This window comes from Diplotaxodon limnothrissa, linkage group LG22 (assembly GCF_057381915.1).
Source record: "Diplotaxodon limnothrissa isolate DT_005_m linkage group LG22, D_limnothrissa_male_GT1.1, whole genome shotgun sequence".
Taxonomy (NCBI): Eukaryota; Metazoa; Chordata; class Actinopteri; order Cichliformes; family Cichlidae; genus Diplotaxodon; species Diplotaxodon limnothrissa.
The window spans coordinates 17302333-17329892 of NC_140616.1; the positions used below are offsets into that span (position 1 = coordinate 17302333).

At 42.4% G+C, this 27560-nt stretch overlaps 1 protein-coding gene across 2 annotated transcripts in view; it reads left to right on the top strand.

Moving 5' to 3' along the window:
• The window catches only part of pag1 (phosphoprotein membrane anchor with glycosphingolipid microdomains 1), a 61494-nt gene extending 34235 nt beyond the window's left edge, over nucleotides 1-27259 (top strand). For both annotated transcript variants that reach the window (XM_085346084.1, XM_085346085.1), the window contains 8 exons: nucleotides 2715-2750; nucleotides 5460-5691; nucleotides 7698-7755; nucleotides 12466-12559; nucleotides 12792-12961; nucleotides 13233-13667; nucleotides 23979-24038; nucleotides 24423-27259. In XM_085346084.1, coding sequence (XP_085202210.1) covers nucleotides 5504-5691; nucleotides 7698-7755; nucleotides 12466-12559; nucleotides 12792-12961; nucleotides 13233-13667; nucleotides 23979-24038; nucleotides 24423-24758 — 1341 coding nt within the window. In that variant the 5' untranslated portion in view covers nucleotides 2715-2750; nucleotides 5460-5503 and the 3' untranslated portion in view covers nucleotides 24759-27259. The remainder of the gene's footprint in view (nucleotides 1-2714; nucleotides 2751-5459; nucleotides 5692-7697; nucleotides 7756-12465; nucleotides 12560-12791; nucleotides 12962-13232; nucleotides 13668-23978; nucleotides 24039-24422) is intronic.
• The last annotated feature ends 301 nt before the right edge of the window (nucleotides 27260-27560 follow it).

Below are 27560 nucleotides of genomic sequence, written 5' to 3' on the forward strand. Positions count from 1 at the left end.
CCCCCACTCCCATCAGTGGAGAATGATGTTCAGAAGCAGAAGTCCTCATTGTTTGCAATAAACCCCTCTCTAGCTCCTTTTATGATGTTTGAAAGGTTACTTGGGTTTCCTGCAGAGCTCCACACGAGCACGACTTCTTGAAGAAAGTGGAGGCTCTTTCTCTCCCGAAAACTCGATTATTTATTATTGTGGAAATGCCTCTGGCTGTCCTTTCAGAAGCTTTCCCTGGGCTCATTTCGCTGCAGACATCCAGCTGTAAACCTTCCCCATCTGCGTGCACCCAGAGGACCTTGCAGAGGGAGGTGTCACACGTGCTGCGAGAGTATACATGGAAACCGAAGCGCCGCTTTCGCCTGTGGATGCTAATTTTTCTTCTCTGCATTTCCCTGCCAGTGACCTGTCCAGTAGACAAAACTCCCACACACCCACACTCAGAGTCAGGGAAACGCTCTTCCTGTAGAGCAGCACAGCTCAGATTAGATGCCGTGGCTTTTTGGCTCTGGTGTCTTGCATATAAAGTCCTGCAGTGGTCTGTCTTATGATTATGTCAGGTCTCAGTGTGTGTGGACAGCTGGGTGAGGGTAAAATTTGGGCTTTTACCTTCGAATTTCCAAACACATTCCTTCTAAAATGACTTTTCCAGTCAGTTATTATCTGTAAACAGAAGACATCCACACTGATTGTCTCCGTTCCAAGGCTTCTGCTTTCTTTCATCAAAGCCAGGGAGCACTTGGAGAAAGAAGAGTGACAGCAAAAGAAAGCACAGTTGTAGTCGTTGGCTTGAAGTCTTGTATCACATAACGGTGGCCTGTGGAGAGCTTTCCGCTGTGAAAAAGATACTCGGAGCTTTAATGTGTAGTGTTTATGAAGCATTAAGGAAAGAAAAGTATGCTTTGATGACAGAGCGGATGGTTTATTCTACGCATATTTTGTACACAGCAGGGTACCCAAAGTGGTATCCAACTTCTTTTGCTCTGGGAGTAAGATGATAAATGTAAGACTTTTGCAGAGAGAGTTTGGTGCCTTGGAATAGTGGAAAGTATGGGAATGGCCTCATGTGCCAGGAATTTACTCTAAGTCTAAATATTAAGACTGTATAAGTGAGTGAAGGAGTGCCTTAAAGGCATTTTATATTTATGTTGTAAGCTTGCTATCTGCAGTCTTTCTAATGGCCAGCAGGGGGTGACTGCTCTGGTTGGGGAAAAGTGTCGATTGTATAGAAGTCTATGAGAAAATGCTCCTACTCATCACTCGATCTATGACCTCAGTAGACAGGCTCATGGTGAGGTCATGGTCTCATTTACTGGTTTTAAGATTCATTTCATTCAGTATGATGTTTATTTTGTCATTTATGGTCCAATATAGAGTAAAATAGACAGAGTACACTTTGTCCTTTCACTGCTTTGTTATTGACAAGGTGCAGTTACGCATGTGTGCAGCGTCCTTTGGTTTCTGAGTGAAATCACTCGTGACCTTGAAGACCTTGGTGTATGTAAGCCAAATTTAAATGACAGTTAAAGATGACCTCAGGCTACACCCCTGTAACGTTTTACTAGGATACATTCAGAACTTTTCAAACTATTGTGTTATTGTGTTTTGCTTTTCGTATTTTTAATTTTATGCTCCTGTCATACTGAAAAATCTTATCTGAGAAATCCAAAGTTAAGTGTTAAAGTGGGGTTTGCTTACATGTGTCTAGAGGCTGGTTAACACTCCTGACACACCACTCACGCATCCAAAAACAGAGGTCTGAACTGTCTTTCATTCCTCAAACCTCAAACTATCCTTACAACCTGTTGCTGACTTTTTCAAGAAAACACCGCCTGAAATCTGCCATGACACACTGAAGTACTGAAGGACATTTCATAAGTTTGGCTTAGTGGTTCCAGGATTAGTTTTGATCCACAGAAGCTAAATTGAGTCGAGCAGGATACCCTACCGTGCTGAACACGCCAAAACCACCAGTTACAGACTCGTGATCTCCTACGAGTTTCTTTCACAAAACATCCCTGCGGAGATTTATTTATTTATTCCTCCCTTTTTTTCCACTCAACCACCATAAATAGCGGCGATGGGTAGAAGGAAATGTTGCCATGGCGACACAGCGCCGTGGCAGCCGGTAATTATTCTGGTTTAAGTGCCAGCGCGAGCCGCGGGCGAGCTGGCACGCAGCGGCAGATAGTGACACCTGGACACGAGCCTCTCAGGCGAGGTCAGATACGGCGTCTGTGAGGTAACTGTCCCAGGGGACCCCAAAGCATTCGGACTATTTTTAAGTCATTTCAAGCAAAATCAGAGTGTATAACTGAACCTGCACCCTGTACGTGTACAATGTAAAATACTGCAGTGCATACTGCGCACGTTACATGTTATGGGACACAGTTGAGTGATGATGTCACCTGGTTATTATCTTCTCGGTTACATGGGCTGACTGATCAATACATCGCATGTGTGAAAGATGCAGTGCTTATTGTGTGTACTGCATACAGCTAGTGTGTGTTTGTGCATGAGAGGTTGCAAGCAGCCTGTTGTCCAATATGTATTTGCTATGGGCATTAAAAAACAAACACTCAATAGCCTCGCTGCTCTCCCACTCACATGCCTGCCCAGCCTACATCTGTGCACGCACACACACTCGCAGGACAACACCACCCTCCAATGATAACATTAACTCATCTAACCCCCCCCCTTTTTTGTTATCTGCTCTCTTCCAGGCAAGGCCGACCTGACTAATCATCCAAGGTGTCAAGGTAAGGCTTTGTTAAGTCTGTTGGTGTCTCGTACCAGGCGCACCTGTGTGTTTTTGTACAGGGATAAACACAATCGGCTTTCTGACAAAGGCGGGAATTCCTCAGCGTCTTCTTGAAGAAGACGAAGGCGAAATTAAAACTGCGCTCTGCAGCTCCATCTGATTTGCAAACAAAACTTCCATGCTGCTCGAATACGACGAGTGCTACATCAGCTCCCACACTCCCCAGTCACATTAGCATAGGCGAGCAGAGAGACACAATGGAGTTTTTCACCGCCGGCACAGAGTACACACATTCTTCGCACACACATACACTCCAGACAGGAGTTTGGCTCCTGCACTCTCCAAGAAAAAAGACGAGGGAAGATAGGTTGTCATGTTTTTGTCACTGCCACTTGCCACCAGGTCTGCTGTAGCTCTCTGTTGTGCTGTGACTGAAAGGAGAAAGAGTGTGTGCGGTTTATTTTCGCTCCCATTTTTCATTGTGCGGTTTCACTCCTTCTCCACACTGTCTGCCCTGAACTATTTCTCTATCTTAGTCACGGGAGTGCACGACATCCCCTCCCTGCACACACACAGTGGGATACAAACCACCCTCTCCACATTTATTTATTTTTATTATTTTAGGCTCACAATCCCTCCCCACCCTTTTGTGACTCACCCGCAGCTCCACACAGCCCCCATAAATCATCCGTGATAAAATCAGGGGTTCCATCAGTTCAGCTAAACCCAACTTTAGCTGTTAGACGGAGACGTGATGAGGTTTCTGATGCTGTGCGCAGAGCCCAGACACCAGTTGTTGGAGGCACTGTTGTGAGGGCCACTGCAGCAGACTGAGGCAGATCGCTGTCTGCACTGCGGTCTCACACTGCTCGCTTCTGCCACCTGCTGGTCATGTCTAGTCAGTGTGTGCAGTTCAAATATTTATAAGGAATGTTAAAGAATCTAAATGAATTAGCCAAAAACAGCAATTCATTTATTGTAGTATGCGTCTCTGTAGTTGGAGCTTCACAGGTGTCCAAGACACAAAACAGCTAATGCACCTGGTGTCCTCTGTTCCACTAGGCGTTGGTGTAGTAGCTTATTTAAAGTCACTCTCACAGATAATTAAGAAAATAGTCCAGTAGTTTACATGTGCATTTCAATGTACCAATGTGCCAATCTCATGACAGCAACTCAGTGCATTTAGATGTGTAAACAAGACGACCGGCCGAAGTTCAAACTGAGCATCAGAATGGGGGAAAAAGTAATGTCAGTGACGCTGATTGTGACATGGTTGTTGGTCTGAGTGTTTCATAAATTGCTGATCTATCAACCACCTCTAGGGTTTATAGAGAATGGTCTGAAAAAGAGAAAATAACCAGTTAATGGCAGATCTGCGGGAGGAAATGCCTCCAGAGTAATCAGATTGCAGTCCGATAGAGCCTCTTTGGGTTCAGGTAGAACAGGAGATTCTCGTCGTGGATGTGCAGCCGACAAATCTGTAGCAACTGTGTGAAGCTCTCATGTCAACATGGACCAAAATCTTGTTGAATCTATACATGAAGAACTGGGACAGCTGACCTGTGCAGTCAAAGTGACAAAACAAAAGCGAGTGTAGAGGTTCGGTTTTTCTACCAAAGAAAGCCAAACATATTTTTACATTTTAGAGCTGATATTAAAGGAGTTTAGACGAGATTTGAGATGAAAACATTTCCTACAGCGTGCTGGGCAGCATAGCCAGGAAATATGGAGGGTTTCCTCTATTAAGGTGTGTCATTTCTTTGAAAAGCATAAGCAATGTTGAATATTTTTAGGGTGTGTATCATAATCACCTTCCATTACATCACGCAATAACAAGGAAATAATCCTCAGATGGTGACTGTTGCTGAACATGAGTTGCTGACAATGAGTTCACTGTATTCATATGGCTTCCCACAGGCACCAGATCTCAGTCTAATAGAGCACCTTTGGGATGTGGCGGAATGGGAGATTCCCATCATGGATATACAAATGTGCAGCTGTGTGATGCCATCATGTTAACATGGACCAAACACTGAGAAGTGTTTCTGGCACATTGTTGAAGAAAAAAAAGGAGGTTCCAACCCAGCAGTGGCAAAGTGTCCCTTTTTAGCTTTTCAAATCTAAAGTTACACATTTTCACTCTATTTTATTTAAAAAAGAAAAGAAAAGAAGAAGAAGTCACCCAGTGGACACTTGGCGAAGCAGTTTTTTGCCCGCAGGTCATATTTTGGAAAACTTCAGATTTCTTTATAATAGCAAACAATAAAAAGTCATTATTTCTGTTTCTGTCTGCATTCGAGTCAACCTGGGTTTGAAAGATTCATAAGGTGTTTATAAACAGTGATTGTCTGACGAGCATGATTCGCCTTTAGGTTTCCATGATAGAGCTTTAAGGTGGCTGCTGAATTCAAATTCTCCTCTCAGTATGTTTTCCTAACAAACAGAGCACAGCTTGCACGGTTTGGCTGACTGTGTCCTTCAGTAAACGTTGCTCCTCCTCAGCCAACGGCGATCTCTCAGTATCTGCTGAAAAGTAAAAAAAAAAAACGCTGCACAAGTTTTTTTTCACATTTAAAAACATAAAAAAAATCTACAATATACATCATTCCTGGTAAAACTGTAAAAAATAAATAGTTTTGCTTCGGTTTAAATGTGATTGTAATTTCACATCTACAAAAAAAGTTTTGTTTTTCTCGTGTTTCCCCAGCTGGTACCAGTCCGATGTCCTCTTCCCCCACAGTGTGATGTGCCATGGCTCCGGTGCTGAGTGGAGTGTGGTGGGGGCCGGAGGCAGGCGTCGTCGGGTCGGGGACGGCAGCTTCTACTGGTGTGGCGTCGTGGCTGGGGAGCGGGCAGCTGATCTTGATCGTCACCCTCAGCATCCTCACCGCTTTGCTGCTGGTGTCGGTGCTGCTGCTGCTCTGCGCTAGCTGCCAGGGGTGAGCGCCATCACCAAGCAAACACACCCATATATGCCGTGTACTGGTGTTATTGTCATCGCTGTTAGGGCACGCTCACATATCAAAAAAAGCTTCACTTCCTGCTGTGTCAGCTATCCAAAGCAGATCTGCTCTGCTGGGAAATGCAGACAGTGCACAAATACCTGAGAGGCCGTTCTTAGCTACAGTAATTATAGGTACAGCAGCAGTACAGAGCAGTGCTGCTGAGTAACACTAAAAATGCCCTCTAGGGTAGTAGGCCATAATTATTTAATTAATAATTATGAATGGAAGCATGTGCTGTCTCTAAGCAGCCGTACACACTCCCATCTATCTATATATATAAAAGAGAAACACGTTTCCTTGTCATTTAACTTTCCTTTCGTGTAATCCCCGTAAAGAGCTGATGCAAGCAGACTCCAAATAAAGCAGCACAACTGAAACTAAAAGTTAATTTGACCGACTTAACGACCCAGCGCGTAATGAAGATTTAATGTTAACGAGTCTACGCTGCGAACTTCGCTATAGTGCGTAAAGCTTTGTTTTGTCTCATTGGGATTGCACTGAAGTAATGGCTAAGAGATTAATGAGGCATTTACTTTGCGGCGTGACGTGACGGGCTGTATATTCAACACAAACGCCCACCTCTTACGCAGCGGTTCCAACGTGTGGGATTGTAATTGTTTTTATATGTAGCCCCCAGGAGCTAAGAGAAATGAGTTTTTCTTTGCCCTGCAGAGAGCTGAGTTGAATGTTAATGTCCCGCAGGGAGACGTTTGGCAGGTGGCCGGTTTTGAAGTTTTCAGATTTGCAGAGGTAAATAAAGAAGATGTCACTTTTCTTCTCATGTAGATGAGAGCAGAACATTCGAAACAAGTATAATGCAGTTAGATATGCATCAGCTCGCCGCAGCCTGTTTTATGACATAAAGTCAAATTTGATTAACCCGTGAATGAAAAACTAAGTGTCACAGCAGCATGAAAGCAGTGTTGCACATGCATATACATGCAGTCTTTATTTGTCCCTCGACATAGCTCCTCCTCCTTTAGAGCAACTTCTTCATCTGATTAGAACAGGAGTTTCGAGGTGGAGCTAAAGATAGACAGTTGTCTATCTTTAGATGCCCACAGTTAGATTATCTGTTCTCAGTGACATCACAGAGAGCCAGAGTAGAACAAAAATGTCTGAAATGGAGTGTTTCTGAGCAGGCTGAAGGCTGAGCCTCACAGGGTTTACCTGCTCACAGCAGGTCTGCCTTAACCTCCTAGGACCTGGCCTCCACATATATAGACATCACATTTTGGGTTGTCTAGACCAAAATACTAAATTTTGCTCTACAAGGGCCTGATATCCACTGACGAGGACATTATACTGCCACTGTTTTATCGAAATTTAAAACAGATGTCCCCTTATGTGGATCTTATTTTTCTCAGAAACAAAAAAATCAGGTAATTCTTTGTTTTTACATTCATCAGGTCCCAATCAGCCCAAATAGCAAAGAGAAATTTATAAAGCCATTCCATGAAAGAGTTCAGGTTTTAGGAGGTTAAAGCGGACGTGTCTGAAGGAATGTAATATTTATTAGTGATGGTTATTATTACATTTTACTGATCCCAGTTCAGTTGTTTTTGTTTGAATGTTTGATTTAATTTTAGATTACTCTAACAGAAGAAAAAGGAGTGCTATTTAAAAAAGCTATAAAGCAACAAATGTAATAAATAAAACTCATATTTGCAAATTAATATTTGATTTCTGTGTTTTTTTTAATTTGTCAGAAGATTCAAGATTAGAATTTTCTTGGATTTATTTGATGGTTGGGTTGAAAGCATAATATGTGGAAGAGTTGTACAATTATAAAACAGGTTTTTGGTCCCTAATCTGGAGGCACGCTTTGCTTTCACAGTTCTTTGCATGCACAGCTGAGCCCCCGTGTTTAGCTGTGCAGGCTGCTCTAACACTTGATGTGTTGCTCTGTTTTCTCATCTCTCCTTTCTTCTTCTCTTCAGGCAGAAGAAAGCGGTGAATGGACACCCAGCGGGAGATCATCAGAGCCTGGTGAATGGAGTGAGTTTTTCCTTCAGGTTTCCACAGCCTTTTCTCTCAATATATCAAAGCTACAGTCCTGAAGAGGAATGAAATAATAATGTTTTATTTGTTTATTTTTAATAGCAAGGATGCATACTAACACTGTTACATTTTTAAAAAGTCAAGCGGTGTGTATGCAGGACTTCAAGGCACAGTTTATTTGCAAAACCTGTCTGTGGTTTGGTTTTTAATCGGCAAGGTCCATTATTTGATCCTTAACATAGGAAGCTCTAAGGCAGGTATTTGAGGTCTGTGGGTATTACCTCTGAAAGACAACTAATCAAAAATGGTTTCACACTTTGCTGTTTTGCAGCACCAGCTAACACCAACCCCCTGGGGGAGGGGGTTAATGACAGTGAATGAAAAGTTGATAAAGTTTGTTTTTGTTAAATGAATTCAGGCAGGCGTGTCTCTATGATGTTCGCAGACGGCATTGGTGTCTGTAAGAGTAGGGAGCAGGTTGAAGAGAGATGAGGGTTTGGAGACAAAGTTTAGATGATTTGGATGAGATGATGCTGAATATGGAGCTCACAGGCAGGAGGAAAACAAGACCGCAGAGGAGATTCATGAATGTAGTGAAGGACATGCAGAGGGCTGGTGTGACAGGGGAGGAAACTGGGGATAGGGTGCCGATGCGCTGTGGCGACCCCTAACGGGAGCAGCTGAAAGAAGAACAAGTAGAGCGAACAGCTGAATGTTTTCAGGCTTAATCATAGTGTGATTACACTCATACACTGAAAGGCACTTTTTTTTGCATAAAAAATATTTTCTCTAAACATAATTGTTTTTTTAAAAGATACATCAGGTCAGATTTCAGGAAGTTTAAGAAACCGTCAGCTCTTGCAGTCAAAGATCAGCCATTTGGTTAAAACTCTGTCAAAATATCGACTCAGAGCCTTAAACAAAAGCACCCACGCATACTCTTCTCATTAGTCCAAGTGTGGGAGTGTGTATCTTTAGTCAGGCGCTGGAGCGATCGGCAAGTGGAGCTGTGGATAGAGTTTAGCTGCGTGCCTCCTCAGTAACACGCGTGCACACTGACACACATCTCCGCCCTTACGTGACGTCCTGTGACACTAGAACACACCCTCCGACTCTTTGCGTCGTAACCCACGTCGATCACGCTGACACAGAAACATACAGAGAACAAAGCCTCCCTGCGTACGGCTGATTGACAGCCTCCAGTTGTTAGCGAGAGGTTGTTTCTGAACGGCTCACGGCTGCCAACAGGGAAGTGGTTTCTCCCGCTAAGAAAACACGTGGGAAACTCCACTGCCTGCTCGTCACATGTCACTTATTTTAATGTCGTGCTGCCTTAAAACAGAAATAAGGGATACTATTAAGAAAAACAAAAGATTATTATTATTTGTAGAGTTGACCTTTTACCCCGTGCTATGCGACGCTCATAATGATGCGTGGCGAACGTCCGCTATGTCCTTTTGAAGACTGTGTAATGGGCAGAGGTAGTCATTACAAACTACTATAATATTGATGCTTCAGTAACCAAGCACCACTTAAGTGTGACAAATGTCGAGCTTTCACAGGTTAAGTGACATCCACTTACTTTCTTATTCTGACTTCCCCTCTGGGGGTTTGTGTGTTTATATGCGTTTGTGTGTGTGTGTGTGTGTGTGTGTGTGTGTGTGTGTGTGTGTGTGTGTGTGTGTGTGTGTGTGTGTGTGTTCTTCAGAGCCTTTTTGCATTTGATTGATATCTTCACTGCAACCTTTAAGCATTAGCCCAATTGCCAGGTGATCAAATTGTTTCAAGAGGGACCCATTTGTACGACGGACCGTGTCGTAGCCTGACAGGTTAAATGGGGGTTTTTGTCTTCGTGGTTGAGTAGATTAACTCTTCCTCGCTGAGCTGCAATCTGTCTGTCTCTCCTGCAGCCAGCATCAGTGAACGCTGTCCCTCCTGTTTCTCCCCATCGTTAGAGAGTTCAAGTGTTTTAAACTCACAGGGTGCAGATTAACCAAAATTAGTATTTAAATCAGTTTAGATACAGGAAGCACCCCGTGGAGGTCCATCAGAAGCAGGGCAAAGTGATCCGTTTTGTTCTAAGAGGATTAAAGACCAGCCTCTGTGATTGTTTAGCAGTTGCTCAATCAGTTTGATCACAAATGCAAAGAGTGTCTGCGACACAGTGTAGGACAAACACATCAACAGGTTCAATCTGTTCAGTTGCTGATTAATGCAAATATCTAATCAGGCAGTCACATTACAGCAAGGCAGCAAGCCGAGACGACCTGCTGAAGTTCAAACTGAGCATCAGAATGAGGAAGAAAGAGTTCAGTGACTTTGGCATGATTGTCGGTTTCAGACGTGCTGGTCTGAGTATTTCTGAAACTGCCGATCAGCGGGGATTTTCCCACACAACCATCTCTAGAGTTTACAGAAGATGGTGATGAGAGTGAGTCCTCTGGGTCGATGCCCGAGGTCAGAGGAGAATGGCCGCTTCATATCTTACAACAAAGGGATGCTGAAAACCATCTCTAAACACACAACACACCACGCTGAGTGTACGTTACTCAGCTGACAAAAGGAAAACGAGGCTCACCCAAATTGGAGAGTAGAAGATTGGAAAAACATTACCTGGTTTTATAAGACTCTGTAGCTGATGTGATACTCGGATGGTAGGGTCAGAATAAGGTGAAAGCAATGTTCTAGATTCCTCCTGCCTTGTTTCAACATTTCAGGCTGGTGATACAATGATGCAATGTGGTGTAATATTTTCCTGGGACACATCGTAGTACCGGCTGAGGATTGATTAAACACCGCAGCCTACCTGAGTGTCGTTGCTGACCTTGTCCATCTCTTTATGACCACAGTTAGCTTCTGTTGGCTGCTTCCAGCAGGATAACAGCATGTCACAAATCTCACATCATCTCAAACTGGTTTCTTGACGCTGGAACCAGTGCAACGGGAGATTCACGTCACAGATGTACAGCAAACAAGTCCAACCAAAACCTCTGAGGAATGTTTCCAGCACCTTGTTGAATCTGTGCTGTCAATACTTTGTGTCACTCAGATTTTTTACAGTTAGTGACCTACAAAAAAATAATTTGACACACCAGCAAGGAGATGTTAATGTTAGCTGTGTTGAAACTGTAAAAGAATGTGAATGTCTGGGGAGAGCAATTAATGAGACATTGTCATGGGATTGTAACAGAATTTGCAAAAAAAGAGAATTACAGTGATTATCGTCCTTGACGGCTTGGATCAGAGTGACGCTGGTTCTTGTTTAGCTTTCATTTTTGGAGAGTATTATAACTTTATGCTTTATTTTACGCTTCTTTTGTCACTGCCTGGGGTTAATAAGAACAAAGATGACATGTCCGAGTCACAAAACAGCGTTACACTCCTCTGTGATTCCTGAGTGGTGGTGAAGTTGTGAGTTATTGCATCTGTGGTGTACACAAGATATTCTCATTGGGATGGATGACACAAGATTAATGGACTATAAAAAGAAAGATGGATGTAACGTGTGCCTAAATCACGAAACGACAGCATAAAATTAGTGGTTTCATAAAACAGCTAAAGATTACGTCATTGGCACCGACAGCTATGAGAGTGCGTGACCACTAGGTGGAGTTATGGAGCTTCTGATGCATGTCCCTCTGCTCACACAAGGAAAAACCGCAAACCCCAGACAAAGAGCAGTCTTGGCGTGCACTCTTTGAAAGGTTTTGACTTTCTCTGCTCTCTCATTAGTGACTGACTGAGCAATCGTCGTGGAAACTAAAGCATTACAGTTTATGCATGAAGTGCATGTTGATAAATCATCCTCTGTTAATTACTAGTTTCTTCTCACTGTTGATCTGAGTGTTTGCTCACTCTCAGAGTTGATTCTGCTCAGCTTAGGCTGATAAAACAGGAAACTTGAGCTTTTTTTAAACCCTTCTTCTTCTTCTTCTTCTTCTGCTTTTTTTGTACTGTGCAAGTTGAGTTAGAGATGCAGATTTTTTTCCATGCTTATATGATGTTGCAAGCACAGAAACTGTCAGAGCATGGTTTAAACCCGACTGCAACACAACTGAGTCCCTGCCAGCTTCACAGCTGTTGTTCTTTAGCCTCCTATTGAGACAAGCAGGGAGACAAATTACCCTGTGGGTATCCTTAAGGTAGCGTCTTCCTATTGTTATTATAATTATTAATGTGACACTACAGACGCCGTCCTTTTACCCTGTTCGGCTTGATGTGTTGCTTATGCTTGATTCAATTTTAGTGCCTCTTATAAATGAATTAATATGAAATCAGCTGCATAAAACAAGAGCTGCCTGTTACTCATACTCGCAGAAGCTGTTAGCTGTCTTTAGATGTCTTTTCTTGGTAGGTAAAAATAAGCTACACTTAATTAGGAATGCATAACGGTTTTATAATTACCTTAAAGTAATAAATAATGTGTTTGGAAAAGCTTAGATGAAGCGAGATAAAGAGTCAGGAAAGCATGAAAATTTAAATTTGGGCTTCAAGGATCCTGAAGGTAATGCACCGCACATATGGCTTTTCGATTGCACGGAGGTGTGACGGATGTCCATCCCGTGCAACATAAGGAAGACGTGCAAATTCATTTCTGTAGGTTTTTGTAATTTAAAGAATCTGAGACTGAGGTTTTATTTGCTTGAAGCCTCCAAGCCTGCGAGCTGTGGTGCAGCAGTGACAAAGAGCTTATCCTTTGTTGTGCAGGTTTCAGAGAGAGACATCAGCCAATCAGCAGACAGTCCAGCGACTGACGCGGCGGTCAGCACCTCTCACAATGGGCCTCTCACCAGCGGTACAAGTAAGCCGATAGAGTTCCTATCAGCTCGTCATGTCCTGCCATTGTTGTCTGCGTAGTTAATATTTAGACCGCGTGATACAACATCCATGCAGTGTGTTTTTTCCTGACACGTGATGGCTGTTATGAAGCGTGTTTGCTGGTCAGCTTTGGTTCGTGTTATAGTCAATGTTAAATGCAGTCGTAAAAAGATGCTGTTTCCTCCTCGCCCTGACTCTTTTCTTCTTCCCTCCAGTTCTCACGGACACACAGGACACCAGTCCCCAGTTGTCAGAGGAGATGCTCTCCAGCCAATCAGAGCTCAGGTCCTCCAAGTGCCCTCAGGCCCGCCAGCTTCCCAGCATCCCTCCCAACAACGCCCTTATCGGGAACGGACCCCCACCCTCAGGAGACAGCACTTATGAGGTCAGTGTTTAAAAGTCACCTTTAAACAGCAGAATGATGGGTTTTTTTCTTTACTCATAGTAAGTTCGGACATGCTCACTGGAGGAGATTAAAGCTTGTAATGTTGAATGCTGCTTGACTGAGTAAATGACTGATTGATTGATTACGCCTAGGGATCTTTTCACAAGTGGCTGGTGAATTGAGTGATTTTCGAGCCAGGAGGCAGAAACATCAAAAAGTTATTTCTTGTTTTTGAATGCACGTAAGACCAGTGTGTGTTTCTGATGTTAAGGTGGTGAAGGAGATGGCCGTGGCCTCACGTGACGTCAGTGCCGATGAATCCCTGTACGAGACGGTCAAGGAGCTCAAAGATGGTCCTGCAGAGGCTGGCCTCCCAAACGGTACCATCCAGCCGAGTCCAGACGAACCTCCGCCTCATCCTCCCGCTCTTCTTAACGGCCACATCAGCCCAAGCACACCTGAGCGGGGGCCCATCTTCGCCGGGGCGGAGTACGCCTCTGTCAACCTGAATAAGAAGAGCCGTCACAGCGCAGACATGGAGGCCAAAAGGCGCTCTGGTAATGCTGCCGTTCCTCAACAAAAGCCTCAGGAGGAGCCAGAGGAGGATTTACCGCCACCGGTACCGGAGAAGGTTCTGGATGAAAATGACAACCAGCCAGCGCTGATGATGAACGGGCTCGCGGAGGCTGGGCTGCACAATGGAGAGGTAAGCTTGTTTGAGTGTGTGTCTCTAGGACTTTTTGGGAGATTTTTTTTGAGTGACTATAGGGTACTGTGTGTGTGTGTGTGTGTGTCTACTTGTTTAAACATCTTTGTGAGGACCAAAAATTGGCATTTTTGAGGTTAGAGAAAGCATTATGTCAGTTTGATGACTTCACTAAGGCATGCTCCAGATTTCACGATGCCATCAAACACCTGTTTCAATGTAAAAACGAACGCAAACCAAGTCTACAGTCACACTGGCGGAAACACTGGTTAGAGACCACAGCGCCACCAACATTGCTGTGAACATGTGCAATCAGCTCATGATCTTTATGCCTTTGAAGTAGAATAACACTGAAACGGGGTCGTGGTCTGAAACTACTACTACTACTAGAGTGAATTGGCGTCCTCAAACCGTCTTTGGTGCATCAAGACGGCAATAAAATGGGAGAAACAGCAATAAGACGGAGTCAGTCTGCGGTCAGTTTTTGAGTGAGTGAGGTCAAGTTGGCAGTTACATTAATCTGTTTGCAGTAATGCGGCAATTAACTGTGATACATTGCAAATCTTTTGCCGTCTGTTACAAATCTGTTGCCGTCTGCATCGTGCACAGTGCTGAGCCGAAGCTGGGATGGACTTGATCCGCACATCAGGTGTGGCTCCCTCAGCCAACAAACAGACACAGCTGATCTACTGCATAAATGTTCAGGGGGGGGACCTCTCATTTATATTTCAGATAAATGAGAGGTCTTTCTGATCTTGTGTACTAAAGGCTCATAAATATTCTATAAACGTTGCAGTGACAGCAGTAATGAATACTGTAACAGATTTCAAAGTATTTATGGGACTTAAATGCATCTTACATTTGTGAAGCTGGCAGTGTTGAATTTGTCTCAAAACCCTACGTGGGCATCAATATGTGTAGTTTTCGACATTTGTACGCACAGAAAGGTTTTTGAAAGGTAAAATTATTAGATTGATGAGGAGAACTTAATAAATTGTGCATAAATGATTCGTATTTATTCAGGTTTGGATGTGTGCATGTGTAAAATAATTGCATCGTTTTTGTGCATGGAATGAAGCATGCTCGTGTGAGTTACGCACAAATCACCGAACGCGGTTGGAAATCTTAGTTTATACTTGATATGACATCGTTCACATTTTCAACACTTTTGAGGCAAATTTCTCTCCGTATACTTACATACAGATGTGAAAAGGTAACGTTATGTGTTTTTGTGAATGGATCATAATTTGGTTTTATTTCTACTAAAAAAAACAACAACTTTAAAACAAGAACTGAAAACAAACATTTTTGATGAAATTTGGATAAATTCCATTTTCCAATCCATTAACTATAACTAAGGGGACGCTAGATGATTCCACACACTCTGAATCAACCAGCAACCAAAGATGGTGCTCGTGGGTGTGCTTATTAGCTTATGTTTGTGAGAAAGCCCCACGTGAATTGTAAGTAAGGTCTCATTTATGCTGTGCTGCATGTAGGAGCGTTCCAGTGATTGAATATTTGTACTGTATAACCGCAGTTGCTTATTACAGGCGGCGTCTGATTAAAGAGCGAGCAGTTTTATTAGAGTCAACTTTCATTCAATGTGTCATCGTGAGCGAGAGGAAGCGTGGCAGGAAAGAAGAAAAGTAACCTGTGACGACGGGGAAAATGAGCATTAGTCAGATGATGAAACTATATGACAGGGAAAGTCATTTTTCAATTTCCCTTGGCATAAAATACTCAGATCGGTAAAAACTATGAATCCATTCTCGACCATCTTGACAAAACACTGCTTTGAAAAGAAAGTGATAGTGATAGTATTTCATTCGTATTCGCTATAATGCATTCAGAGAGAGCATGAGGGTGTTTAAAGGCCAGGGAGGACAGGTTACATGGAGGGGAGGAATGAAGCAGCTATTGTTGTTAAGATTATGTAGAATGAAACAAAAAAGAAAAATACAGCAATGCAATGCAGTTCTAGACATTATAGTAAAAAAACGTTTGTCGTTTAGAGCGCTTAACAAACTTATTAGATCACCTTTCAATTTTACAAATCAGTCAAAAAATTGTTTAAATGTGTTTTTTTTGTAGACATAAAACTATTTTTTCTGTTCAGGGATGTAAGTAGAAAAAAATAATAATGTACTTTAACATTTTTTACTTTTTTGTAAAACAGCACATTTGAAAATTCATGGATAACAATAATTATATTGTCGCATTAAAAACATAATGTTAAAATATAAAATATAATGCTAAAATAACACTGAAAATTACGTTTTTTTGTAAAGTGGTCAATTTGAAAATTCTCAGCTAAAAACAATTATATTTTAATCAGAAAATCAAATCAAGTCCATTTTGATTAAATTAAGAAAACAATTTGGTAATTACCAATAATGTTAATTTTCATCAAGTGTGGCTCGAACCTTATATATTGAGTGGTGGTCTAATAAATTTGTTAAGCACTGGATGTCATAAAATCTTTACAAATATTTTACAACACCCAAATAAATCTTTGATACGATGATGTCACCCTAAAAATATAACATTGCATTTTACTTTCTTTTGTTTGATTCAGTCGTGCGGTCGAGAAAGACGTGTTCGCCGCTTCTCAGCTTCCACTGAGTGCGGTGCCCAGCGTGTGTTATGCGTCTCCTGCATGTAGATTTAATCAGCTAGAATCTGCATAATGAACATTGTTAATTTGATGGAACAGAGAAATGAAAAGCTTTTAATGGAGCTGTGCAGGGAAAAAAGGGGAGAAACGAAATTAATTTTTACATTTTTAACAACAAGAATAATAAGTAGAGTTGTAATTTTCAGTTACGCTGTGACCCTGGAGCTCTTAAACTGCAAACTGCTCTTAAACTTTTGTTAAATTAGCAGATATCACATAAATGGGTAAGAGCAGTAGAAGTGGGTAGCATCATGGCACTTGATGCACCACCCAAAAAATGTTGCACTGCTACTGAAGGGGATGCCGAGGTTTTTTCTCGAAGCACAACAACCACAAACACAGCAAAGCTTCTCTTGAACAAATGGGCTTTAATTGTGGCATTATTCCACGAGGAAAAACGGAACGTTGTTGGAAAAAGTTGAGTCAGTTTAGTCTTAATATAAGATTTCCATTTGACAAACCCACACGCATAAAAAGGCTGAAACTTATCATCCTACGGTAATGATAGGGATTCACTCTTTCATTCTCCCCATCTTAATAACACAATTTATACCAATATATAGCTGATGTCGGTCATCTTCTCAACATCATGCCTGGCTTGAGATAAAGACCACGGAGAAGAAAGAAAAAGAGAGATGTGTCTCTCCGCTACAATTATTATCCGCTAAGCTGACATCTCGTGCTGCTTTATGGAGACTGGCAGACCGAAGAAAGAAATTTGATGGTGAGAAGGGAAAAAAACCACAAAAAAACACGGTGTGGGAGTGAAGGGAGGAGAGAAAAAAATGAAAATGGGAGCCGAAGTGAGAAGAGCAGGAGAGAGTAATAGATGAAATGGAGATAGTGACAGAGAGATGATGGGAGAGTTGAAAAAACTCGGAAAGGACTGGCAGGCATGACGGGTGAGGAGGAAAGAGAGGAGTGAGAGACAAGGAGGGAAAAAAAAGAAAGAAAGAAAGCCAGGAGTATACAAACGAAGTCATCGACAAGGAGGCGGCGAGAAAAAAAGGATGAGGCAGAAGAAAACTGCTACAGAGGGTGAGATGTGGAGATGTGTAGAAGAAGAGATGGAGGAAGAGTAAAAGAAAAGGTAAAAAGAGAAGCATAGCAGTTCATTATCGTGGACTGAACAAGGCAGGGCAGAGCTGCTGCTGCTGCTGCTGCTTACAGCATGCTGAGATCCATCAGAGAACCAACACACTCTCAGCTCAAAGAATTGCATCAGACAAAGAATCACATTATCAGCCTGCCACAGAGATCATCTCTTAACTTAAAGTACTTTTAAATTATACTTCTAATGTTACAGCACTTTTTACATACATTTGTTTACAGTGTTGTGCCAGTGTGCTGTCACCAGGGGGCAGTGTAAAAAGATATACGAGTTTGTGGTGTTGTTGGTCCATTGCATTTTAGCACAGGTGTTCTTGTTCCTCTTAAGATAAGTTAGCGTCAGGTCAATAACTTGCTTTACTTTCTAATTAAATACACTGATGCTCTGTTATGCTTTGTGTTTCTATTTAGTGAATATTTGTCGGTTAGCCAACTAGATTAAAGTGGTTACAGCGGTAAACATTACAGTAACCAGTTAAACTAACCCTACACATGTCTTTAAAATGTGGGAGGGAGGTGCAGTACCCGGAGATGAGTGTTTCTGCCATCGCCATCTTGGTTGTAAAAAGACATCTGACTGCAACTTGTGACAGATAACTTATTAGCCAATGAGCATGCAATATCATACTTCAGATAATCCTCCGTTTAAAATACAAACCAAGACCAAAACTTTCAAAATAGACAAAAATTTTTATTTAATATCATCGAAAATGAGTGGATGAAAGGAAATTCGAAGGGAAAGCGGATTAGCCTTTTATAGGAGTAAAAGTCTTTCTGCAACCACAGCTGTCGCCATCTGGTGGCCATCAGATAGAATGCAGGTTTGAGGCACCTCCACATTGGCTTTGCTTTTCCAACTCGGAAGGTAAATCCATTTATTTATGTTTTTACTGTCCTTGCTTTAAATACGCTCTTTATGATAATCTGTCTGGTTGCTCGTTTGTCTAACTGCTGCTTTCCTCTTAGTAATGTTGTAAGTTGTTGCAACTGATACAAATAACAGCACTAAGCAACAAGAAGACCCATGTTGTTATAAACCGGAACTATTCTGTATTTTTCTGAACTTTAGGTTTGGGTCCCTCTTTTCTGTGTTGATGTATCTTTTTACTTTATTCACACGTCTTTGTTCCTTTGTCTCTGGTGTTTTTGTAGCCAATTAGTTCATCACTGCTGCTCGTTTGGACAGCAGGCATGGCCTCGTCTAACCCCCATATCTGTGATAAAATCTTAATCTTGCAAATTCCAAATGTATCTTCACACAGCTCTGGAAACCATACACCCACACACACACACACACTTGCACATTTTTAAAATACACAGAATTTAACATCCACCCGCATATATATTAGTTTCCCCCATCCCCTCAAGTTAAACACACACACACACACCAAACACATATGCAGGTTTTATGATGTGTGTGTGTTTACATATATTCTGCTACGCATAGACACCCTGGGGCGTATTTAAGGTTAAGCATGAATGTTCTTGGCTCCCTGTGGTTTACGCCCATGTATGACCAGGAGTCGTCTGTGATTTGTCTTGTCTGACCAAGTGTGTGTGAGTATGCGCGCGCCTAGTGAGCACCAGCTGGCCACCATCTCTACGACAGTTAGTCTGGCTTCATGATGGATGATATGGACTATAGAAACTCTCTCTCCGTCTCTGTCTCTTACGCACACACACAGGCAATCTCAGAGGTGCATGAATGTAAATGTCTGAAAGGAATCCCCCCAGGTAGCAGCTCAGTAAATGCTGCTCTCTCTCTCACACACACACACACCCACACACACACACACACACACACACACACACACACACAGTGGCACTTTTTTCTTATATGCAGTAAATTTCCATACACACACACACACCTGCTTATTATTATTGTAATATTTGCTGCAGCTACACTGAAACACACGTCCGCAGCCTTTGTGACCTTTTCTTCACGGCTTCTGTGATTGTGTGCACTGAACAGTGATTGAACTGCCATAAACAGCACTAACACTTGTTTGCAATCATTTGCTTGTGTGTCGCCTGCAGGCTTTTCATGCAAGGTGCAGGAAATGAATTTGACCCAGCCTCTGGGCTGCCGGGGTATACATTGGGGGGGCACGGTCCAGGTGAACTGTGATATGTGGCGTGTCAGCACTGCTGAGCTGTTGCTAAAGAGAATCACTATTGATGGCTTTTGTGGTATGGGAGAGAATATATATTAGTCTTAATGTAGTTTACAAGTTTGCGGCTGTACGCCATCGCAGTTGGTGGTGAACATCAAACAGTCAAGATGTGATTGAAGTGCAGACTTTCAGCTTTAATTGAAGTGGTCTCACAAAATTATTGCATTAACTTTTTAGGAATTTTAGCCATTTTTGTACATAGTACCCCATTTTCAAAGGCTCAACTGAAGCATTTTCAGTGTTGTGTGAAGGTTCTTCTCAAAGTGTTAGCATAGCTGTTCAATGGAACTGTCAAAATGAGGTCTAATTACTTTGGTGTAAGCATGAATGGCCATGGGGGTTCTCTTTATCAGTCGAGATAAAGCTGTAAACTTTGAAAATGCAGTTAAACGTCCAAATTTATTCCCTTCTTTACATCCAGTAGGCTGGAATGGAATCTGATTCTAATCCCCGGGCATCGTGTTTGACACCCCTGGTCTACAAGGTATGGAGAAACAGAGAGAGCTTAAAAGAGGTGCAAACCACTGGTTACACTCAAGAACATGAAGTCCAGCTTAGACTTTGCCCGCACTAAAAAATTCTTAGGACCAAATAGAGATGAACAAACATGCTGCAGACAATGTTATGGTATGAGCATATAAAACTGGGATACTGGTGTTTATTGGTGATGTGAACGCTGATAGAAGCAGCAGGATGAATTGTGAAGTGTACAGGGCTATACTCCCTTATCAGATTCAGACAAATGCTGCTAAACTGATTGGAACATGCGTCACTGCAAAAATGGATAATGATTCAAAGTGAAGTGAAAAAGCAACCCAAAAGTTTCTCAAAGAAATGTGATACTCTTGAAGTCAGTCACCTGATTTCCTGCCCACTAAAGCAGCTTCTAAGTTACTGAAGGCAGAAAGACCCACAAACAAGTTGCAACTACAGGTGGCTGCAGAAATAAAAAGGCCTGCATTTAATGCATTTCTTTTGCTGAACCCCTTAAATTGAAGCTGAAAGTCTTCCTTCAAATTATATCTCAACTGTTCACAGAGGCAAAACCTAACCGTATGTACTTGACCAACTACATGCAGCTCCAACACCCTGAACTGGTCTATTCATGCTCATATAATATACAGTGGGGCAAAAAAGTATTTAGTCAGCCACCGATTGTGCAAGTTCCCCCACTTAAAATGATGACAGAGGTCAGTAATTTGCACCAGAGGTACACTTCAACTGTGAGAGACAGAATGTGAAAAAAAAATCCATGAATTCACATGGTAGGATTTGTAAAGAATTTATTCGTAAATCAGGGTGGAAAATAAGTATTTGGTCACCTCAAACAAGGAAAATCTCTGGCTCTCACAGACCTGTAACGTCTTCTGTAAGAAGCTTTTCTGTCCCCCACTCGTTACCTGTATGAATGGCACCTGTTTGAACTCATCATCCGTATAAAAGACACCTGTCCACAGCCTCAAACAGTCAGACTCCAAACTCCGCCATGGCCAAGACCAAAGAGCTTTCGAAGGACACCAGGAAAAGTATTGTAGACCTGCACCAGACTGGGAAGAGTGAATCTACAATAGGCAAGCAGCTTGGTGTGAAAAAATCAACTGTGGGAGCAATCATCAGAAAATGGAAGACATACAAGACCACTGATAATCTCCCTTGATCTGGGGCTCCACGCAAGATCTCATCCCGTGGGGTCAAAATGATCATGAGAACGGTGAGCAAAGATCCCAGAACCACACGGGGGGACCTGGTGAATGACCTGCAGAGAGCTGGGACCAAAGTAACAAAGGTCACCATCAGTAACACACTACAACGGCAGGGAATCAAATCCCGCAGTGCCAGACGTGTTCCGCTGCTGAAGCCAGTGCATGTCCAGGCCCGTCTGAAGTTTGCCAGAGAGCACATGGATGATACAGCAGAGGATTGGGAGAATGTCATGTGGTCAGATGAAACCAAAGTAGAACTTTTTGGTGTAAACTCAACTCGTCGTGTTTGGAGGAAGAAGAATACTGAGTTGCATCCCAAGAACACCATACCTACTGTGAAGCATGGGGGTGGAAACATCATGCTATGGGGCTGTTTTTCTGCCAAGGGGACAGGACGACTGATCCGTGTTAAGGACAGAATGAATGGGGCCATGTATCGTGAGATTTTGAGCCAAAACCTCCTTCCATCAGTGAGAACTTTGAAGATGAAACGAGGCTGGGTCTTCCAACATGACAATGATCCAAAACACACCGCCCGGGCAACAAAGGAGTGGCTCCGTAAGAAGCATTTGAAAGTCCTGGAGTGGCCTAGCCAGTCTCCAGACCTCAACCCCATAGAAAATCTGTGGCGGGAGTTGAAAGTCCGTGTTGCTCGGCGACAGCCCCAAAACATCACTGCTCTCGAGAAGATCTGCATGGAGGAATGGGCCAAAATACCAGCTACTGTGTGTGCAAACCTGGTAAAGACCTATAGTAAACGTTTGACCTCTGTTATTGCCAACAAAGGTTATGTTACAAAGTATTGAATTGTATTTTTGTTATTGACCAAATACTTATTTTCCACCCTGATTTACCAATAAATTCTTTACAAATCCTACCATGTGGATTCATGGATTTTTTTTTCACATTCTGTCTCTCACAGTTGAAGTGTACCTCTGGTGCAAATTACTGACCTCTGTCATCATTTTAGGTGGGGGAACTTGCACGATTGGTGGCTGACTAAATACTTTTTTGCCCCACTGTATATGTGTCTTAACATGCGCGTCACTGTGACGGACACACTGACACCTGACTCGCCCATCCTCTGAGACAGCTATAATCAGCTTACAGTCAAACCTGTTGCCCCGTATATCACTGTGTCACCTATGTGCACATAAACAAGCTCCCATAATCCTCCCTTATACCCACAGACATAAGCATACCACCTTACTGCAACACAGCAAAATATTAATCTGTCAGACGTAATGTCCTGATGTGTATCGACACAAAACAAGCACCCGTCCTGTCGCGGTTCTTCGTTTAATAAAAGAAATGTTTCACGCGGACACAATTGAGTTTTTACGACTCAAATTTTAACACCCATCTGCAGTTTAGATGCTTGATGCGCGTCCGACTAAATGAAAAATTCCACTCTAATTTGCAATAATACTTGAGGCGAGCTTCACATTAGATTAACAAAGTTGGAGGTGCGGTGTCTGGGTCATGTCACCTACGTCCTTGTTTCGTGCAAACACTCCTCTGGGGGCATTCTGCCTAATTGGTTGGCTAATTAAAGTGAAACGTAAAAGGCGTCAGCTGCATCACGAGTGTATGTTGGATCTATAAAAGTAATCATGTCTCCAAACATGCATTAACCATAAAGTCATCATATTGATTTAAGTGCTTGGAGAAAACGCTGGAGAAACATGTGTCTGCATGAAGATACTCGGCTGTACAGCTGCGGTGGACAGTTTGATGGATGGGCTCCGAGCACAGGTTTTCATTCAGTACCTAACGTTGTAGCTCGCGTGAGGCATCGAGTGCTGTGCCTCAGCAGGGAGCACATTTCCCCTTTTTCTTTTTAAGTGTATTACCGTTAACCTTGGATTGTCCAAGGACTACATCTGAATTTAAAAAAACCTAACAATATTTTCCCTTATTTTCCACTAGACATAAACTCTTTAGTCAGTGCTGGCGGGGTTATTGAGATTCTTATTAGGCTCCTGAGGTGTTTTGTGCTGCTGTCAGATATGCTTTTTTGATTAATGGCCCTCTCATTGGTCATAAGACGGAGTGGACAGAGACTGCACAAAAGCATCGCATTCTCCGTCGCTGCCTACCGACTTTCACTCCATTATTTATTAATTTTTTTAATGAACGAGTGCCTGTTGCGAGCTGTAGCTTCGCGTGCTCGACTGTTTAAAGCGAAAATGCAGAGCGTGTTTTCCTCCCACTGCTGGGAACACTTTAGAATTTCACTATCGATCAGCTACCAGGCGTTCTTTCATACTCATGGTGCTTTTCTGCTGGGTACTGTTTCTGCTGGGTACTGAGTCTGAGAACTTGTCGATAGTTTGCCAGCATGTTTTAATAATAAAGCTCGATATGAAGTCCACTATGTCTTCATTTAATTCCTTCAAAGGTGTTTGGATCAGCTCTGTTTGCTGTATTGGGTTTGCCTTGCTTTGATATATATTAAAAAGAGGTTTTTTTTACATCTAAATTCCTGAAAATGAAAATGTGTAACATACCTTCAGATTCTTTTAACGGACGCTGTTGGGTGATTTAAGCAACCGTGGAAGCTTTTAAAACCTCACTCTTTTCCTTTTATACACCGACTCCCATATCTAAATGTTCTTTTTGTTTTTTTTGTTCTTTTCCCCTCCAGTTACACTCCCCTCCGTCTCCTGCACCGAAGTTCGACAACCACGTTCTGTCAGACAATGAGGTAAGTGTGTGTTAAACTCCCTTATTCCCAAAACTGACGTCTCCGGTCCCGAGACAGCAGCTCCTCTGCTGTGCGAATGCAAATGCTCCGAGCACCCGAGAAAAAAAAAAATAGAACACAGTGGAAAAATAGTCAGATAACATCACACAATGTGCTTGGGGAGGGGGGGGGGGGGGGGGGATGTAGCAGGGGTCCTTGAGTATGAATGCGTCAGTGTTTTAACAATCTTATTATCTCCACTGTTGTGCCGTTTTTGACGTGCAGCTTTTTTGGCGATATTAGATGAGTAATAACCCAACTAAAGAAGAAGAAGAAAAACAACACGATTGTGGTTAACGGTTTGTGTCATTTTTGTCTTTCTCTCTCTCTCTCTGTGCCTTTCAGTCAGCGGTGTACTCCACAGTCAACAAAACAAACTGTGACGACGCTGTTAACGAGGAGGACAAAGAGCACGACTACAGCAGCATAGCGGAGATTAAAGGTCTGGTCCCGGCCTCCTCCTCCGGTGACCTCTACGCCACCGTTCGAGATATCTACAGCCAACCCGATGAGCCCGGCCCCGCCGACAGCACAGACCCAGGCTACGAAACCATCCGCATCCCAAAGACTAATAGCTCAGAGGACGAGCACCGAGCCGAGGGGTCAGACGTGGGCAAGGCGGAGCCCGACTATGAAAGCGTCGGAGAGCTGGGTCTGGGCCCAGAAATGTCCCGCCTTTAAGTCATCGTCCCCGCTCCCCTCCTCGTATCGCCTGGATGCATCTAACAGACTTCGCTGCAGTGCTTTAAGCTTGCTATCAAGGATGCTTTGGGCGCATGACTTGTGAACAGAAAACAGCTCGCCGCAGCATCCACCCAGCCGTGCACGAGCATCCTCCTTATAGCCTGGGTACGGTTTATCATATCCAAACTTGACTCCTTTAGTTCATCAGTCATGGTGAATGTCATCGGTACTGGTGGGCCTTAACAACACTTGATTGTGGAAGAAAAATATTCAATAGTTAAACTACCAAATAAATATCCAATCGCAACACTCATGCAGCATTTTAATAGTTAGCTAACGACACTATCTAAGAAAAAGAAAAAAGTAATTCAGTGCCATAAAGTGATGGTGAAATTCATGCACTTACACACGTGAAGGTTATATTATTTGTGTGCTCTCTCTGCAGCTGCTAGTCTTTCTAGTTTCTTCCGAGTGACTCAGTGTCATGTTTTATTGAGGTGTCAGGTGGTGTATTTTTAGGCTTTTTTCCTGTCAGGTCGGCAACACCTCCACTGTGCATTCTCCACAAGAAATGAGGTTTCTCCCACCCCTCTCAGTTTTGCTGCCAAACGGTTAGCAGAGACAGAGGTTGCATTCAGTAGATTTTCACCATTTAACACAGCTGATGAATTCCCTGCCGCGCACACGTGTCATTGCTCAGACTACACGGCGCATGTGTGTGGGCTTAGCGTGTCGCAGGTTGACGCTAGTCATCTGTGGCGAGCCAAAAAAAACGGAAAACGAGGAGTGAAGGAAGAAGGGAAGTGTCGCAACACGTTTTTAAAGCTTTTTTTTGTTGTTGTTCTTTTAGAAGAGCTACAGTCGATGTCAAAGGGTTTTTTTTGTGAATTTCATATTTATTTGAAGACGATTATTGTTGTGTAATTGTGAAATGTTAAAGTATGTCTGTGAGAGAAAAAAGCGAATAGGCATTTATAAAAAAAATTAAATTTCTAGCGTTTTTACTGAGATACTAAATGAAAATGAGTTGCGAGGATTGTGGCAGTTAGGTACGTGTTCCCCCCAGAGCATTTAAAGAGTTCATTGTTTTTAAAAAAACAACAAACAAATGAAAGAAAGAAAGAAAAATGAATGTGTCAGTGTATATTGTCATTTTGCACACTTTGGTCAAACAAGTTCAGATGACATATTGTGATGAAATGACGCGACGAGCTTGTATTATTGTACTTCGTATGTTTCCTCGAGTCTATTCTTGGTACAGTCTTCTGTCGGCATTAAAGCACAAGTACAGATTATCGAAAGCAGTTAACATCGCTGCACACTTTTCAACATCTAGCGCTTCTTTTTTTCTTTTAAATACAGGAAACCATGCCTGTCTCTGTGTAGCTTGAACTGACGACAGTGCCAATCGAGGCTTGTAGTTAGAGGAGTATTTTAATCAACTGTTACTCGCTGGAAAATTTAATGTGAGCTTTTACTTATTTGTACAATGTCCAGAGTCATATAGTTTTAAAATAAGATTAAAAGCACTGATTGTATGACTTGTTTTAAGAAAAAAACAACAACTTCAACCATGTTTTCATGTTATTTTAACTCAAAGTTGATGGCGTTTCATATCTGAGAATATCCATTGAAATGCCAGACATATGGTACAGCTCCCTTTGGTACATGCATATTAAGAAACCTGTGGTACTTTTATTAAACACAAAAAAGAAATTGCCTCGTTACTGTTTATTTTTAAATGAATACTGCCTCTGCTTTGTGCTGTAAATATCTTTTTTTTGTCATCATTATTATTTTTATCATTGCTACAGTATGTAACCTCTTAGCAGAAAAATCGGTGTCATCTGTTTCCACCCACATCAGAATATTACAGCGTTACAGTATCTCCAGCATCGGGTTTGTGTTTCATTAGACATGCTGGAGCTCGCCCGTGGTTTCATTAGACATGCTGGAGCTCGCCCGTGGTTTCATACGGCCTGCTCTGACTGCTATCGGATTAATAAATTATATACATTTGAAATGCTGTTGTATCTCCCAGTGTTGCTACTGTGAAAGAGGATTTTAAATGCCACTCCCCCCCCCCCACACACCCACCTCCCAGTATTTTATGAGAAAAACATCTTTAATTATCAGTTTTGTTGTTTTCTTTTTCACTAGGAAGGAAGATCTGCCAAAGTTGGGGGGGGTGTTGGTGCCAAATCTAATCAGGACAAAACTTAAACACACCGCTAAAAGATGCTTACTTGCACCAAAAGATTATTCTCTCAAGCTGTTGGTCAGATAAACACCTATTTCCTTATAGGGATTGGGGGGGAGTGGAGAAGCACCCTCACTAAATGAGATGATTTGCCCCCCGCCCCCTCCCTTCTCCTCCCCCTCCTCCCGCTCACGACCATCAGACAACTCTATGGTGACACCCGCCTTTGATTAAAGGGCAAAGCCTGGTTTGGCGGTTATAGCCACATCTGTCACTCCACTCTGTCCAATTTCCATTCTGTGCATGTAAATATTTTATGACATGAATTGTTCTATTAAATATATAAGTATAATAAATGGTGCCATTTTGTCTTTTAATTCTCTGGGGCGATGTCTTGTAGAAGGATTGTACGCTGGGTAAGAGTTTCCAAAAACATTAACGTTTGACATTAATTAGGTCATTTGTTTCTGTGATAACATTCTTTGGTGTATTTTCTCTGCCACGCTGGGTGATAATTACGATGAATCAGCGTGCTGGCACACTTGATTTATCAAACTGAACTTTCTTTTCAAAAGAGAGAGATTTATCCCGGGACTTTT